The 12,927-nt window shown below is 34.5% G+C and overlaps 1 protein-coding gene across 1 annotated transcript; it reads right to left on the bottom strand.

The window, feature by feature from the left end:
- Positions 1 to 3,634: 3,634 nt before the first annotated feature.
- Positions 3,635 to 6,547, bottom strand: LOC110102056 (H/ACA ribonucleoprotein complex subunit 4). Its single transcript, XM_020830224.2, has 2 exons — positions 4,323 to 6,547; positions 3,635 to 4,055 (listed from the first exon to the last, which is right to left on the bottom strand). Exon 1 carries the CDS (start codon positions 6,413 to 6,415, stop codon positions 4,379 to 4,381), a length of 2,037 nt encoding a protein of 678 aa, XP_020685883.1. The 5' UTR covers positions 6,416 to 6,547; the 3' UTR covers positions 3,635 to 4,055; positions 4,323 to 4,378.
- Positions 6,548 to 12,927: the final 6,380 nt, after the last annotated feature.

Raw genomic sequence — 12,927 nt, 5'->3', positions numbered from 1 at the left:
TCTTCACATTTCTTAGAATTTTGAAGAAGGGGAAGCATCTTTCTTAGAGTCAAGAGATGAAATGTTTGAGTCTAGTGATTCTGTTGGTGAGTCGTTGGACTTGGCAATTTTGGGTGTCTTCATCTCCAGTATAGCCTGTGTCTTATCAGGGTTGACTCTGATTCAGTCGAGTATAAGAAGGAACCGTAGGAATTTACATGTGTCTGCTTCAGAGGTGCACTTCAAAGGATTTAACAGCATGTTGCATTTTTTATGGTAAGGAACATCTCTTGGAGGTCTCTGATATGTTGGTCGGGAGATTGACTCTTAACTAGAAGGTTGTCTACATAAACCTCGATGTTTCTTTTATTCTATTCTTTGAAGATTTTGTCCATCATCTTTTGATAAGTGGACCTAACATTCTTCAACTCAAAGGGCATGACTTTGTAGCAGTACAGTCATTCTACTGTGGTGAATGCGATTTTCTCATAATCTTTGGGGTGCATCTTGATCTGGTGGTAGCCTAAGAAGACAACCAAGAAGCTCATTATAGGATAGCCTATTGCGCAATTAATTAAGGCCTTGATCCTTAGAAGGGGGTATCCATCTTTGGTGTATGTTGAGTTCAAATTGGTGAAGTCTACGGACATTCTCCACTTACATGTTGCTTTCTATACCATTACCATGTTAGAGTTCCAATTCGAATATTGAACTTCCCTAATGAAGTTTGTGGTAAGTAGCTTTTCTACTTCTTCTTTGATGAGTTTAATGAGCAAAGATGCAATTTTTTTAATATTTTATTTGATGGGATGTCCCTTTTCATATTTTGCCAATGTCATATAACTTCCTCAATAATTTGGGCATTTCGTTGTTGTCATGTGAATATTTCAATAGTAGTTGGAGAGTTTGCACCGACTAGTCTCGCTATTCTCTGTTGAAAGAAGCACTGATTTTGAGGTCTCTACCTAATTCACCTTCCGTTGTAGGTACTTATTCATGGCTTCAGTTGTCTTTATGCTCGAACCTCACTCTACGTCCAGATGGATGATTATTTCATATGTGTTCGCTAGTCTCAAGAGTTATACGGAGCTTGATTTGCTGCGTGAACATTACTCTTATTTGATTTTTTTTTTTTTTTTCATCAGATGGCTGAAACAGCTTCCTTAGTTAAAGTTCAAATTAGAGCTGTTTTAGTAAGATTCCAATCAACGAAGTTTCCTCATTACTGTCGCTTCTTCTCCAATCGATTGCACGTCTTTTTTGGCTTTTTTGCAGGCTGCATTATTTTTAAGCTGGAACTGGAAGCAACCTACAAGCTCACGACTCTTAAATGCTTGTAAATAAAAAATTCCAGCCAATCTGAAACATTTTCTAATTAACTTTTGCATGGGCACTAATAATCTTTCGCGTAATGGGCTGAGATGTAAAAAGATGCTTTTCAAAAACAATTTGGTGGAGCTATTGAGTGTGATACAAGGCTTGCAAGTTCCAAGGCAGAAAAGGAGAATCATTCAGACTATTTTTGGAGTGTTGTGATACTTCTTGTATTGATCTGATCTTGCTTGTCTGCTGCAATCAGCTCAGCTCACTTCTGTACAGTTTCTTTCTCATAGTTGCTAATCTGCATTCAAGGCATTTCTGCTATTTAATCAATGGAGTCCTCTCCAGAGCTCTGTGGTGAGTTTGCCCACTTTCGGTGGTTCTTGAGACTGATTCTACCCGAACTATTGTTAAATTGGATTAAGAAAGAGTTTTCAGCATGCTTTAACAGTTCATTCAGAAATATAATCCTTTGAATGCTGAAAATATGGGTTTTGGCAAAGTCTTGACTTTAATTGCACATTCTTTTGGGGATGTTACCTTTTATCGCTCAGGTACTTCTCTGAATTCATTCTTCAAACTTCCATGTAAAAATATACATAAGAAAAAATTTCTTTGATTAAGAGATTTGGGTAGAGAAATTGACACAAATTTGATTTTTGTCAACCCAAATAGAAAACTAAAATTTGATTTCCAGTTGAGCTGGCTAACTCCATATCAGCCTTAGTACACATTTAGGGATAAGATGCTGTGACAAGCATTTCAATCTATAAATCCTAAACAACTGCCCAGAGTACATTCAGTTGCAAGAGAAATTATATGAAGATAGCCTTGTGAACCATTTGATAGTTCATTCATCCATACTACCAAGAATGAAACCAAGTTTCCAACCATAATACTGGAAATATGAATATTTCAAAATTCATGTTCTTCAATGCAGCAGCACCTAAGTAGGGATTTTTAATCACACAATTCAAACTCCATCGAACTGTAGTTAAAACCTAATTAGTTGTTGCGAGTTCAAATGTGAAAAATCAGAACCAATGAGCTTCTCAACCTTGGTTTTACTTTACTGGTAAAATTTGCATCCATCGTGGTATAAAATTTGATCTTCAGAAACTTAACCCATGTGTTATATAATGTAGTTTAAAATTCGTAGCCTATTCAGCTTGAAATGAACGTTTGAATGCTAAAAAAGATATTAGACGAATAAAAGTAAAAAAAGAACAAAAATCAGGTCATTTGATAGCACCATTTCAGCAATATTAGGGAGACCAAATCACACACGATAGCATCCATAAATTATGACATTACAATGAAAGAATTAACAAGCTACCTACCAACAGTCCATGATTAAAATCAACAGAACTTTCAGGTCAATTTAAAAAAAAAAAAAAAGGCGGGCAGCAACGCCACCAAACAGCAGCAGCAACATCATCATAAACCGTATCTAATTATTTAGGACCGGCATTATAAATCCTCTATTTTCATTCATTCGTGTCTAGTATTATCTTAGATGGTAAATCTATTATTCTCAAACCATTGTGATCAATTTCTGCTCATGTAATTATAAGTGTGCCAATTTTCCTTCATAATTCTCTTATACCAATTTAATCACTTCAACAAACAAGCTTATTATCTACCCTCTCATAGACTATTTTCAATCACATTATTTTAATAGACCCAATCTTTCATTTCATATAATCATTCTTTAATTTATTCTTCTTAATTTCATTATATATTCAGCTTAATACTCTCATTTATATCATACTCGAGTTAGAAAACATTTTTTTTTATAGCCCAACATTCAAATTCATTCAATTTTACTGGCCTAATTATAATTCTATAAAATTTAACTTTAAACCTCCATGATATCCTCTTATCACACAAAACTTCCAAGACATTCTCCATCAACATTAATGTTGGGATTTTCTTGAGGGGGGGAGCTCCTCGCTCTTCTTGGATTGAGAGAGGGAGGGGGGGGAGGGGGGGGGGAAAGTCAAAAATGAATTGTAATAATATTGTTTGGTTTTACTTATCTTTAATACAGTCTCTCTACTTATAGAAGAATGAAACTACTAGGAAAAACGAAATGAATCTAAACCTAAGGAACAACATAACATAAAACTAGACCAAATCACAACAATTAATTCTAGAACTTTTTTTCTTTTTTATAATAGATATAAGATACTTAAATCTATCAAATTAATATACTTTTATCTTCAGATAATGTTAAATGATAATTATTAACATCTTGTCCAGAAACTGTTAACATCATGCGCCAAACAGTAGCACAATTCCAAATAGCTTTGCAAAGAAATAAAGAAATCATAGGTGAGACCGAAACAAGCTTCTCAGCCCATTTTTATCACATCGGGAGTGGAGCAAAACTACTCCCATTATCTTGCATTGAAAAGTAGTACAACATTACTATTACAACTATAACAAAAAGAATATACGGACAGTTTACAACAAAGCAGCATGTGAAAGTTCTAAATAAACAAAATTCAAACTGGGAAAAATCACCGAAGAGAAGAAAAACAAAAATACAAACAACATGATTACAGCGATAAATATATAGAAGAAGTTTCAAGCTGGACAAAGACATCTCGGAGTATCATTCAAATTGCATATCCAGACCTCTGCACTATTTGTCTGTGTCAATCCGAAAGAGGCCTGAAGAAGAGCTACAATATGCATTCTCATGTTGGCATGCCCACTGTATAATTCATCTTCATCCATCCAAGAAAAATTGCCTAAGAACAAAAACAAAACATCCCATCAGCTGCAAAAGATTGTCATTTTAGTTAATTCAATTAACAATGGAATGCCTGAAAAGATATGCATTATCATGATATCAAAAGAATAGTCAAGTTTCAAAACAACAATGTGAAGTTTCCAACAATGATGGAAAACAATACTATGGAACCTCAAAACAAAAATAATTTCCAAGCAATGTGAAGTTTTGGAAGGCAAAACTAACAATTAAAAGTTTACTGAAAGATGTAGAGCACAGACAGTACCAAACAAAAGAAAGACCAATTTAGCTCCTCATAAGTTGAGAATAATTCACTAAATCCTACTGCTCTGCTTTCTCTTCAATATTCTTCTTTTTCTTCTTATCCTTTTTTGTCTCTCTTTTTTCTCCACCTCCATTGTCTGCTCCAAGATCAGCATTAGGCACATCAGTTGCAACACCATCTTGCACTTCTTTGCTCTTCTTCTTTTTCTTCTTCTCCTCCTTATTTTTCTTCTCATCTGCCTTCTCCACAATATCAGGTTCTAGCTCAATCTTAATTTTTAGACTCTCACCCTTCCTTTTCTCTTTCTCTACACTATTATTTTCATTCGAGGAATCTTCCTTCTCCTTGTCTTTCTTTTTCTTCTTTTTGTCTTTCTCGGCTTTCTTCTCTTCGAACTCCACTGCATCCTCCTCTGAGGCTTTTAAAGTTTTTGCCTCGGCTCCAGCAACTCCATCTTCAGTTTTAGCCAACTTCACAATATCCTCCTTCAAGGTTTTTAAAGTCTTTGACTCAGTCCCTGCCACTTCATCTTGAGTTTCAGTCTTAACTTTTTTAGCAGGTACAGTGGCATCATCACCATCATTCTCCAATTTATGCTTACGCCTCTCACCTCCACCATCAACATCCTTGTGCTTCTTTTTTGTCTTCCTCTTCTCTTTCCCTTCCTCCAAAAGCTGCTCATTTTCAACCTTTGCAACAACAACAGGAGCTGTAATTGCTGCTGGAGCAGCAGCAGCTCCAGCAATCATTGCATCCCCTCCAGTTGGTAACACCACATTCCTCAGCCATTCTGCTGGGGTCTTCTCATTCGGCTTCCCATGCTTATCAAGCAAGCCTTCAGCAATTAGCTTCTTCTTCATAGATGCTCTTGGCCCAAGGCCCCACTTCCTTGGATAAGTATCTCTGTCCATGACCACCCTCTTGATTCTTGCCACAGTTCCATGATCACAGGTCGCCATTACAGCAGTAGTCATTTCGGCAATGCCAAGAGAGATCGCCTCTCCCTTTGTGGTCATCAGCACAACTTCTTCCCCAACCTCAATATCATTCTCGAATCTAAGCAGTCCAGGGATCATCAGCTTAGCTCCATAACAAATAGCATTCACAGCTGAGTCCTTTACAACCAATCTCTTATAACTTGTTAGTAAGACCTCAAGCGGCATCACCACCCTTCTCAAATAGCTCTCATCTTTGAAATTGTCATACACCCATTGGGCATCAAGAACATCATGCATGGTAACCATGTTGTCTCTCTCCCCCAGGATCCCAGACCTCACTCTTCTTAGTTCCTGCATGTGTCCTCCGACTCCAAGGATGAGTCCGAGATGAACACAGAGAGTTCTAACATACGTACCGGCCTCACATGAAATCCAGAAAACAACAAGGTGTTTTTCAGCATCGTACTCAAGGAGCTTGCTTTCATAGATTGTTCGAATCCGGAGTTGCCGCTTGACAGCCGATATGAGCGGAGGACGTTGGAAGACAGCTCCAGTGAGGGTTTCTAGTGCTCGTGCAACCTTTGCAGTGTCGGGCACATCGGAATGAAGGCGAGCAACACAAACGTACTCCTTGCCGGCTCCTTGCTGAGATTTGACGAGGCGAGTGGCACGATCGATGCAGACAATGAGATTTCCCGTTACTTTGGGATCGAGGGTTCCACTGTGGCCAGTCTTCTCTGAACGGAGAATGCGCCTTATCCAAGCAACGACCTCGTGAGACGAGGGGTTGGATGGCTTATCGAGGTTGATGATGCCATAGCGGATATAGATTTCCAGGGGACGCTTGAGAGGAGAGTGGCCCGCGGGGAGAGGGGTGTAATGCCCCGTGCGGACGTTTAGGCGGTCGTAGTTCTTAAGGAGGATCGGCCACTTGGATGTGTCCAAAGTAGGGGTAAAAGATTGGGGCTTTATGAAGTAGTCTTGAGAGTAAGGATCTATATCGCCGCCGGCAACATCGGTGACCGTATAGATGGAGCTATGGCCGGCGTGGGAGGCATCCACTGCATCGACAAAGTTGGCATCTTTCTTTTCTTTCTTCTTCTTCTTCTTCTTCTCCGAATTGGGAGAAGCGGAGATGAGCGCCGGAGTAGACATAGTTCGGTTTAGGGTTTTGAAGCGTCGATTTTCGTAGCTATGATTAGGGTTTGTAGGAGGAAGAAGGGGGAAATATAAGAGACGGCTGCTACGAGGGTTTTGAAGAGGTTTGTATGTCAGCCCGGATCCATCTCTCTTCCCACGGTGAAAATTTTTCCGTTGTGGGAATCTTAAAGACCACGTGGCTGGATGGTCTCGTTAGATAGAAGATGCTCAATGGATTCGCTTTGCATTAATATTTTAGTTTTTTTTTTAAGAAATGCATTTATTAAAATGAATTTCTTGATTTGTATGCCCAATGATGTTTGAAATTGGAGATATGGTTTTTTTTTTTTTTTTTTTCTTATTGGAGAAGTAAATTTGAAAGTTTTATTCTGATAAGATTGTCATCTTTTTAAACAACTCAACGCTCAATATAATATTCAAAATAGTGTTGAATAAAGTTTGAATATGATTGATACATTATTTTTAAATTTATTTAAAAAATTAAAATTTATTTAAATACTTAATTGACTTTTCTTTTGCAAATCTTTTAAATAGTTTGAAATGATTGATAAAAGATCGAAAATAGATTCAACCATTAATTTGAATATGTTTTCAAAAGATGCTCAAAAGATATTATATGAAAATTTTATAAAATAGTTGAAACTCATTGAAAATTTTTATCAACCCTTCAACACATATGCACTATATTTTGCTTTGATTGAAAATATTCGAGTATAAGTTCAATCATAAGTTCAAGCAAATTATAATAAAGTTCTTATAAGATAAATGTATTACAATAGCATATTGAGTAGTAATAAAAACATTAAAGACACACGCAAGATCTAATAAGAATCTTATAAGACAGTGATAAGAATTATAATACAATAATACTATAAACTAATTTATAAATTCCTTAATATTCCATAAATTAAACGGAATATTCATCCACAACATCCTCTAGTTTAATAAATGAATAAAAGAATATGTGTGTAATATACGCAGTAAGTATAACATAAGAACTATAATTTAGTAATTGTTATGGATATGATGTTTAATTAGGCATGTGGATTAATATTTTTGTAAAATAAATCTACACATTTATGATTCATATAAAAAATATGAGATCAAATTTAACTTTTAAAAGACTTTTATTTGAAACTAGGTATATGATATATTGTATTGTATGCACTTCACAATTGTTGCTACAAATAAGATACAAATGACACATTATACTATATGGAAGAACTATTTCAATTATGATTAGTTTCTATTAAAGTTTCAACTTGCTTATCTTACATCAGCCTTGGGAACCTCATATATAGTGACCCTCAGTATCATATAACTTTACGCAGAATTGAGATCACAAAATATCCAATAAACTTGGTTCAAGTTCATTTAAAAAATTATTAACTATGCATCATGCCATGTCTTCAGGAACTTGTCTCTGTCACCAATAGCATTCATGATGGTGTCTTCAATCCATTTGAAAGATTCATTTCTCTTTGACTTATAGCATGTGGCAATTGTTATTATACATCACTAATCAAATTGTTCATCCAACAAAATCATGCATGGTTCAAATCTTTGGGTAGCATCATATTTGCTCCCTTATTAAGAAATATAAAGGCACACCCTAACATCCGACCTAACAGTAAATCACAAAAACCCAATGGAAGGTGTGAGCTAAGAAAACATAGAAATAGTTCCAATTAGTGGAAATATATGACTTCAATTATTTAGGTCCATTAGCAAAATTATATGAGCCTCTAAACTCAAAACATATACTAAATATCTATCAAAATATAAATTAAAATAAACTATACTATTAAATTAGTTTAATAATTTCAACATTAAATGTCTTTCAAAGATGAATTTAAAGCTTGAACTTAAAAGCTCCTTTAGAAGTTGTGCATTTAGTAAATTGAAATCATGAAGTAATAGGAATGAGTTTACAAGAAACAAACTACGTAGATGAAACTCTGCTGAATAAAATATAAAGATATGACATGTGATAGAAATATGAGCAAAGAGGGATATGACTGTATGAGTAAAAAATAAATATTATGCAGCAATAGTTACACTAAATATATAAAAGATTATATTTTTATTATGAAAACTATTTAATAGTGCTTATCATATAGCAGAGTCCATAAAAAATTGTTTATGTCAACTAATAACTATTATATTCACATGCAAAAATGTTCACTTACAAACATGTTGTAATTATACATACACATATGACTCATTAATTATTTATCATTTTTCTCTTTATATCAATGTATATATGTTTATAGATGGTTTACTACAATACCTTCATGGAAAAGTAGGCACTCATCTAAAAGAAATCCAAAAATTTCCTACAGAGCTATCACTTTATAGACCTATCAATCTAGCTAGCCAATATCCAAATAAGCTTAATACTTAATTCTATTCATCATATATACAATCATATACTATATATATATTTTTGTATTGCAGTAATAGTTCTCAATAAAGGATATAATATAATTAAAATCAATTATATATATTACATAATTTATGATTTGTAAAGGCAATAATTATTCACATCAATCCGAACAAAGTAAGTGAAATTACTTAGGAATTTATACAATGATTACACGTCAAAGTTAAGTATTTGATTGGGTCAAAATGATCATTTAAAATTTTATGAATAAATAAACTCTTTTTACCATATATTATCAATCATTAAAATGTACCAATAAGTAGCAAGAGATATGCCCCTAACAAGAAAGGGTGCACTTATCCCTTTATCAAGAGCCGCCTATTAGACTAACATCATAAGTAGATTGCATTTCACAAGCAATCTCAAACATCAGTTAATTCATTAGTATTATATAAATCAATTAACATTAGTCATAGCTTGATAAAATTTTAATACTTTCTAAGATTTAATTCTTATAAGTTATCGTTATGTATTTATTATATAATATATGCATATGTACATTGTGTGTGCATGTATGTATTCTCAATACATAAATAGTTTCTTCTAATAAATAAAAAATGGATTCCTCTAATATAAAGTATTTTAATCACATTTATAGAGTTAAATTAAATATATATGTAGAATCATTAGTGATACGTCATCTTGAAATTATCTTGATCGAGCACGAATCTCGAGGCAAAAAGCTAGCCGGAAACTTCAAAAATTAAATCCGGGATCACATGAACTCCGATTTCAGCGAGCTTACAATCAAATTGAGCGACTCAGAAATATGAACTCAACGATACCAAGTTCAACCCAATCCGAGCCCAAATGGGTCCAAATCATGGATCCGAAGCGCTGTTGGAAGGTTCAAACCACTATTTGAGTTACCAAACGGACTTCGATTTTGACGAGCTTATACTCGAATCGAAGGGCTCAACGAGACGAATCCAACGAGCCCAAGATCACTGAATTCCGACATCACTAAGACATTCAAATGGCCAACGAACGGTGCACAATCGTAGGATTCAATATCGATCGTCCATTCAACCACTCCCTATTCGCCCCTGATCTCACGCCTATTTACGGGCTATGCCACTCCAGAAAATCTATAAATAGAGCCCTCATTTCTCATAAGAGGGAGGCCGAAGCAAGAAGTGAAGGAGGAATGAAGGAGGAAGCTCCTCCTCGACGGCCGCCGGACTGGTGTCTCTTATGAATGCTACACCCTCTCACTTATCTGCTTGTGTGCTGGATCTTCGTACAATGCTAAGACGTTAAACCATATATTTCTCTACCGCCGCGAATACTCCAGGACGCAACAATTAGTATATGTCAAGCTCTTTTGAAGTTATAAATTTGAAATTTATGATTAAAAAATAAAGTTTAAAACATATATGATTAAATGAATCCAACAAAAAAGATGATATAGAATAAAATGTCTCAAATCTCTCAATTTAACATCTTAAACAAAATCATATAAAAATTTTAATTTGTGCATAGTTTCATCTTAAGTGTCTATCAAAACTGTACTTGCTTAACGAAATAAATAACATATATCCACCTAGAATAAACTATAAATGTGTAGAGCAAGTTTGGTTTTAGGGATTTGAAAGTTATAAATATGATCAATTATGACTATACATAATTCATAATTCTTTTATTATTCCCTTGAGAGTAAAGTAGTGAAATCTCTTGCGGGTTGATAATATCCCTACTATATAAAAATATTTTTATTATTACTAAATGCAACCAATAAAAGTGTTAGCAACAAAAATATAAACACAATATGATCCATATAAACTTCACCTAGAAAAAATACATACAACCTGAAGGCATCTCAATTCAATAAAAGAGACAACAGAGCAAGTTTGGTATTAGATTTACCTAAATCAAATTGATGAAGAAGAGTGTGGGGGTAAGAAGAGGAAAAAGAATGGGATATTAGTGCCTCCTCTCCTTTTTCCTTCACTCACCCTCCTCCCCATCAGCCTCGTTAGGCAGTTGAAGTCATCCAATTGGCAAAACCATCAAACCATGAAGCCACTGACCTTGGCCACTTCTCACTCTTGCTAGCGCATCCTATTACATAGAAGGTTAATGTCGCTCATCAACTCCTTAATTTATCATACATTCAATAAAGTAAAATATTTATGACCTTATTTATCTAATTATGTATTATAGTATTCAAGTGTTAAAATCACATTGAATCTTTAATGCCTGCTTCTAGCACCTCCTCTAAGTTATTAGCTCTATTAATATTCAAGTATTGAAGGTAGCAGCTACTCTTGATCAATGGGGCTTAGTGAATCAATGATACTTGTATTAATCAACTTGTGCCTCTGTTCTCAATGTTATGAAATCCCTAGTAAAATATTTCCTGCACTTATGTGGATTTTGCTTATTCCCTACTAATGGTATATGATTCTTATATACAGTCTCTACATATGAGGTTACGTCCTCTACTTTCTAGGCCTCCATTTCTAGATGCATCATAGCAAAAAATAAGATTACATACCTTGCCTTCTCTATCTCTATATTTAAAGGTTTTGTGTCAATAAATGAAGTTTCATCCCTAATCTCTTTCTTCCCCTTCTCCTCCTCCACTTTATCCTACACCTTCCCTCCACCATATTCCCAACATCACTTATATATATAATTGGCAAGTTAGTAGCATACATCGCCTTGTTGTCCTTCTAACTTTCCACTTTCCTCCACTCTATATATAAGCCTAAGGGTCCCCTAGTTGGTAACCCTAGATTTTTCACCTTATGCATCCCATCATATCACGTAATGCGTTCATTTTAAGGAATACCCATCAGCTCACCCTCTTGTACATGGTATCATAACGTATCTTTTCCAATGTGAATTAGAATTATTCAGTAGCTAGCCTTTCTTGCATGCACTCATTTCATGATAGATAAGCATGCAGATCTATTTATTATGCATAAGTAGAATCATGTAAATCATTATAATGGTATTTTATAGTAAATATATTATTCTCATTTTCATAAATGCTTATCCAACATATAAATCAATGTAAATATGCATGTTATAGCCAATTAAATTATACCATGTCAATTCTACATATCATATTAAATATGCGTGTCTTGTCACTATTTTTGCATATTATGTCAATCTACTATGCATGCAAATCATTTTACACAATCTCAATGCAATAGTCATTGATCAATTTTGTGTGCATATTTATCTTATCTTTCTTAAAGACTATGCATCAAATGCAAAACAATTTGATAAAATATCAATATGACCATCTCAGAATGTGTTAAATAATAAAATCTACAACATGCTAAGTTATATGATAAAGGTTTGTCAAAAATCAAGATATCACATCTTTTTTATTTTTTAATTAATTTAAAATTCAAAAATCTAATAGAAATTAAAATCACTGACAACATATATATTGTAAGTGTCACATACCTTAAAAGAAAGATTTTTTTTCTAACTCGCTCGATGGACGAAACCAGCTATATGGCCTCGAACCCCTCTTTCTCTCTTTTTCTTCTCTTCTCCTTCTTATTCTTCTTATCTTTTCTCTTTAGCAAATGGATTGAAATATGGGACGAGGGCGAGTGGATTTAGATATTTATATAAAAACTCTTAAAAGTGCTTAGTGTTATGTTGCTACCTTACCCAATGACACTACACTTCCAAGAGTTCTCCATTATCTAGAAACTTTCCATAACCCAAGACTGCATTGCTGTAGTGCTCCTAAGCACTGTCCACTAAACAAAGAAGGTCACATGACCGGTGCCACAGTGTTCCCAATAGTCTATATTTTATTACAATATGTAGAGAGCTTAGCATCGTAGCACTTCCCACACAAGTGTCATAGGGCCATCAAGGGCAATTTAGTCCTTATAAAGTTTTCATTCCAAGTTCAATCCTTAAGCTCCTTTTTCAATATTTCAAAGGTCAATAAGACCAATCATACTTAAAATTTTTATCATGTCCTATTCGGGTCAACAAGTAATCAAATTACCATACAAGTGGGTATTACATGAGAGATGGTGGTTGGAAGATCGTAGTTAAATAAAGGGGATCAAATGACCATTGTCGTTGA

This window comes from Dendrobium catenatum, unplaced genomic scaffold (genome assembly GCF_001605985.2).
Source record: "Dendrobium catenatum unplaced genomic scaffold, ASM160598v2 original_scaffold_260866, whole genome shotgun sequence".
NCBI lineage: Eukaryota > Viridiplantae > Streptophyta > Magnoliopsida > Asparagales > Orchidaceae > Dendrobium > Dendrobium catenatum.
Note: the sequence above shows the minus strand (reverse complement) of the source record. Positions and strands in the feature narration are given on the sequence as shown.